General features: G+C 52.5%; 1 protein-coding gene across 1 annotated transcript in view; it reads right to left on the reverse strand.

Annotated features, from left to right (window-relative positions):
• The window catches only part of Otog (otogelin), a 74,246-nt gene that overhangs the window by 65,421 nt on the left and 3,109 nt on the right, over positions 1–5,716 (reverse strand). Inside the window, exons 4-7 of the mRNA XM_010615147.3 lie at positions 4,304–4,382; positions 3,382–3,474; positions 3,079–3,233; positions 885–1,003 (exon numbers count right to left, since the gene is read on the reverse strand). Of these exons, the coding sequence (XP_010613449.1) occupies positions 885–1,003; positions 3,079–3,233; positions 3,382–3,474; positions 4,304–4,382 (446 nt within the window). The remainder of the gene's footprint in view (positions 1–884; positions 1,004–3,078; positions 3,234–3,381; positions 3,475–4,303; positions 4,383–5,716) is intronic.

Here is a 5,716-nt window from a genome sequence, read left to right on the forward strand (position 1 = left end):
TTTTTTTTTTTTTTTGGTGAAGACAAAGACTAGAGTGGGAAGAGAAGCCAAGACAGGAAGAAAACTGGAATGCTGGAAAAGACACAGCACTCCAGTCCTCCTGACCACTCTGCCAGTCTTACCAGTATGAGAATACCTAGCTAGTCTGGAATTTAGCAACTTTTGTCCCAGCCGAAAATCAGAAAAGAGAAACAAAAGTGGGGAATACCAGTGCTTTCCTTGCCAGAGAAACCCTTGGGCTTTCAAATTTACTCTCATCCCCAAAGAGCTTGGGTTCCCAATGTCCAGAACTGAAGCAAAAGATGAGGACAGAGAAAGGTCATTGCAGGAGAGACCCCTCTGGCAGTGACCTGTAAGTGACAGAGGTTAGGGAAGGAAGAAATAGATGGTGAGAAAGATGTCAGACAGGGCCACAGTCTGGGGGCCAGATAGTGTGGGAGCAAAGAATCTTCACCCTCAAGTGTTCCCTAGGTGTCCCTGCAGATCCAGCAAGATAAATGATGTTCAAAATGGGCCTGTGCCATCAGAAAAAAGGGCCAAAATGTACACAGTGCCTGCTCAGAACAGGCAGGAACCTGTGATCCATTTGGGAAGATTCTCTGTCAAATTGTGAAAGCAAAAACTTAAGCCTATTTATCATGATAAACTGCCAACTCTCTAGAAAATTCTGTCATTTTCCTCAAAAATCTATCATCTGGAAGCTCACAAAGCCCAAGCATTCCAGAAAACTGTGAGGGACTCATCCTTCTGCCAACCCCACCGACTGGAAATCCAGCTGGCCCTAACGGAGGAAAATGCCGTTTGCCTTCGGGCTTGAGGAAGACAGATGTCCCCTGCCCCATGACGGGGAGGAAGACAGCTCAGGGCAGAAGGGTCAGAGTTACCTTACACCTCCGTGGGTTACTTCCTTGGCCAGGTGGATCTCTTGCTCACCCTCGAGGAAGAGACTGACAGACCTGGAGCAGGTGTAGGGGGCGGAGCCACACTGCGGGTCATTGTGTACCTGATTCGGGGGTTCGGAGGCAGGCTCTTGTCACAGGCCTGGCTGCAAGCTGCAGGCCTTGTTGAGTTTCTCCCCACACAAAATAAATGCATTGCCTGGTGGACCAAGTGCCCTTCGTCTGTGACCGCTCCCAGTCCCCGGCACCACAGGGAGGTTGGAGCTATGACTGCACTGCAGCCAGGATCCTAATCCAGGTCTGTGCAGCTCAGATTGCAGAGCTCTTTCCAGATCATGGTGCCATCTCCTTCTTTCTGACCTGTTTTATTTACCCCACCCAGGTTATCCCACCAGATGGAAGGCTCACACTCATGTGGAACACAAATATGCACACTCACGCAGAACTGGAGGACACTTTCAGTGCACACACTCAGTATGGACACAGCCCTGGTGGACAGACTAGCCCCCCTTGCATACACACACAGCCACACACATCACTGCCTCGCTGCTTGTCCCACATACGTCTCTGCACCTGTTCATACAGATCTTGTACTTCAAAGGCTACAGATCCACACAGGGCAGGGGTCTGCCAGGTCTCCCTGTCACAAGTAGAGACCCTTCGTGGGAACTCGCCTTCCACTAGATCACCATTAAATGTGGTTAAGCAGGCTGGAGACACTTCAGTGAAAGGTGGGACCTGCAAACACCACCCGTGGTCTAACCAAATGCTTTTCAAGCATTTTTCACCATGACTCACAGTAAGAAGTACATATATAAATAAAACAAAGTGTAAAAATAATACCCATATCAATGTGTGAGGCATTGTTACAATATTCTCTCTCTCTCTCTCTCTCTCTCTCTCTCTCTCTCTCTCTCTCCCTCCCTCCCTCAAGGCTGGATGTGACTCCTTACGTTTATTTCCTAACCCACTGATGTGCAGTATCCCACTAGTCTAAGTAATTGTAACACATCCATCATGAAATGACATAGTCATGAAAAACTGTGCGGTGTGATAGCCCCAGGGAGAGAGGGGAAAACGATCAAGGTGCTCTGCCTGTCCAGGGAACAGCCTCCAGGGCAGCCTGAGGCAGAAGGAGTACCCTTGGCTGGCAGAGGGGTGACAGAGAGCTAGGATCTCCTCAAAGCCCCACCCCATTGGCCCTAACTCAGTGCTGACCAAGGTGCCGTCCAGCAGAGCAGCAGCCCCAAGCAGACATCCCTCTAGGTGGGGACGGACTGGCCTGTGCCCAAAGCGGGCTCCCCTTTCAACACGCAGGTAGGCGTGCACATCAGGTCTGCAGGACAGTGACTCTCGCACAAGTATTCACATGCACGACATGCATATTTTACCCAGCACGAATTTGGGCACTGGGAGCACCACACGCAGTGCCATGGGCCCTGCCCTAGAAAGCTCCCATCCAGTAGAGGGCGTAACCTAGACACAGACATGTAAGAGGCATGCAGTGTTGGGGTTGTTTTCCTGAGAGGCGCTCCTCAGCCCCTTGAGAAGATGTTAGGTGATCGAAGAGGCTCCTTAGACATGGTGACTCTAAATTGAGTCACCCCGGTTCTCTGTCATCTCTGAGGTACCATGGTTTTTCTTATCTCAGGCCCTTAGCTCCCAGCGTCCCCTTTGCACAGTGTTGTCACATTTGCCCCACCCATCCAATTCCTTCTTCAGATCCCCCGTTAAATGTCACCTTCTACAAGAAGCTTCTCTAATCATCCTCCTCCCTAATAAGCAACATTAGCTTTGAGTGACTTGATGTCTAGCATTTGGCATCTGTCCTTATAGCACCCAGTTGCACCTGAAATGATTCATTTGATTTATTGTTTGTTTTCTCCATAAAACCCTAAGTTCCATGAAGATAAAGGCCATATCTACCGTGCCCAGAAAAGAGTACAATATGCACTTAAATACTTAATGAATTCATGACTAAATGAATGAATGGCTAGGACCACGAGTGAGTGGGTGAGCAAGAGCTCGCTCTTTCTGGGGGCCCTGACTCCTTCCATGTGCAGACTCTCTCCTGGGCAGGAACTGGAGGTGTATGGGTCAGGAAGGTGCCAGCCTCTGTGGGATAAACAGAGCCCACGGCACCCCAGCTCTGGGGCAAAGAGGGCAGGGGAGGCCTCACCTGGATGGAGAAGCTCTGTCCCTCAGGTTCATGGCGCCCCACCAACGTGTAGCTGCCCTTTCCAGAGAGGTAGTAGTACAGGCCATCAAACGTCTCCACATGGTATTGCCCCCACGAACGGCAGATGCTGTCCCGCTCTGGGCCAGCATTGTACACTAGGGCAGGGTAAGAGAGTGCATGGCTGAGACGGGCACAGGATGGAGGCTGTGGGTTCCAGCCCTGGCAAGGTTGCCAGTCCTACCAGGCCCACAGTTTTCCCAGTACCCAAGGGCCCTCCTGGGGGGAAGTAGAGCCCAGACTCACCCATCTGGCAGCGTGGTCCAGTGGCATTGAAGCGTCTACAGTCACAGAAGGTGGGATGCACACACTCACCCCCATTGAAACAGGAGAACAAGTCTGCCAGGGAAACATGGAACCAAGACCCGCAGAACCCAATGATACCCACCTGGGCACCAGGCTGCAGCCCCGCCCCCAGGCAACCCCAGCACTCAGCATCTAGCCTGAAGTGGGGCCTACAGGTTCCCTTTCCCTGGATGGCAGATGGGACAGGGACTCAGAGTCTCTGCCTTGGGTATGTGTCACCTGAGCCTTCAGTTCCCTGAGCCACACTCTTGGCTAGCAGGCAAGGTGGCACAGAAAGCCTATGGAGTATGGGCATGTGGGGTGAGCTGAGAGATGCCCAGAGACCTTCCCTGCCCCATGAGGTTGGGGAGATGCCAGGGTGCAAAGCAGAACGTGGGGTAGGGGGACATGTGGGAGCACAGTACCAAGAAGAGCCACAGAGGACAAGGAGATGAGGTAGACCGGAGTGTGGTGAGGGAAGGAGTCACAGTGTTAGAAGACAGGCCAGGGACACAGACAGGTGACAGGTGGGGGGCACAGAACAAGGGAGAGGAGGGGACACAGACACAGGACTGATGAAAGGGCATGAGAAACCGGACATAATGAAGGCCAATGCTTTGGGAAGTAGAAAGAGGCCACAGAAACAGGGTGAGATGGAGGGGAAATAGCCACTCAACAAGGAAGGGTGATCTGGGGGAGTCAGACAGCATGAGTCCTGTCCCGGGCCATGATCCTGTGACCTGTTCTCAGGCAAGAAGAAGGAAGCAGAGTGACACTAGAGGCCAGGGCTAGGGAAGGTGGAAAGACCCTGAGCAGGAAAGAGAAGTTCCTCCCTGTGGCCAGGGCCCTCCCTTGGACAGGCTGCGGGGAGGGTGCCACTCACAAGCTGGTGCACACTTGGCTCGATGGAGCCGCCTTTCCCAGGAGGACATGGCCAAGGCGTCCAGGGCTTCATCCTCCTTCTGGAGACAGGAAGGAGAGGAGAACAAACAAGGGCTGATTTCAGGGCCAGCTCCTGGGTGGCTTTACTGAAGTCACGGCTCTCTGGTCATCACCTGAAGAGAGGGAGCTCCCCCACCCCGCAGGTCTGGGCCCTGGCCACTCTGCCTCCTATGCTCACCCCGAGAGGTACAGGGTGCCCTGGGCCGGAGGAGCACAGGCTCAGCTTTTTCCTCCCAAAGTGACATCTGTGGCAGGTTGTCAAGTCTGCAGCCTGAGCACATCCCTCTCCAGGCTCCAGTGCCCCTCCCCGCTCCTTCCTCAGGAAACTTGTGTGTCCTCCACGGGCCCCACACAAAACCCCTTGTCTGGAGAACAAACCTGAGGCAGAGCTAAGGAACAAAAGCAGCCCCTTGCCCCATTCCCTTCCCCTGGGCCCTCACAGGTCACCACCCATTGTCCTGGGAACTGAGACTTCGGGGGACCACAGATCTGAGCCAAGGGGAGATGATAAATCCTGGCTTCCAACAGAACTCCCCGGATGTGGACCTCCAGGCCTAACCCATCTGAAAGGACCATTCTGAACACCGCGTCGCTCAGTTACCACATGACGCATGACACAGACACTTGACCACTCAGAACTCCAGGCCAAGGGGTCTAATGTCACATGAGGCTGAATGCTGACACCATGGGCTCCTGACTCTCACAGGCTCAACTTCCTTATAGCACAAAGCCCCCACCACGATATGCCTCTCAGGCACTGTGTCTACCTTTATTGTAACTATGTTCTTGTTCACAGAGCCAACACACCACAGACCAAACTGTGGGTGTTTGTCTCTCAGGCCTTCCTTCCTCATTGTCATCCCTACAAGTTCAGGCTGAACCCTCAGCCTCCAGCAGAGCACTTAAAACACACCCAGTATTCAGAAGTCTTGGTCCCTGGAGCCGAGGCCCAACCCTCTGCCCCTCCTTGGCCAGCAAGTCACCCTATCTCATAGTCTCCCTGTCCGTGTCCTTCTGACCCTGGGGGGGTCGTACTTTGTCAGTTTTCTACCTTCTTACCCATTTTCGATTCTGGTTCCTGAGCTTACACAGAAACTCAGGCCAGCCCCAGGAGCCAGGCAACCAATCCTCCTAGTAATCTATCCTATGGCCCAGAGAGACTGCAGGAATAGCCAAGGGAAAGTGCCACCGAAGGGACTCTTAACTAAGCTTAGCCACACGTTGCTCACACCTCATATATGGCCTTTGAGATTCATGCTAGAAGGATAAAAAAGACTGAGCATCAAAGCTATTTTCTGGACAATTCTTTTCTTTTTATTCTTTCTTTCTTTTTTTTTTTTTTTTTTTTTTTTCC

This window comes from Fukomys damarensis, unplaced genomic scaffold (genome assembly GCF_012274545.1).
Source record: "Fukomys damarensis isolate Sample0158 unplaced genomic scaffold, DMR_v1.0_HiC HiC_scaffold_16, whole genome shotgun sequence".
NCBI lineage: Eukaryota > Metazoa > Chordata > Mammalia > Rodentia > Bathyergidae > Fukomys > Fukomys damarensis.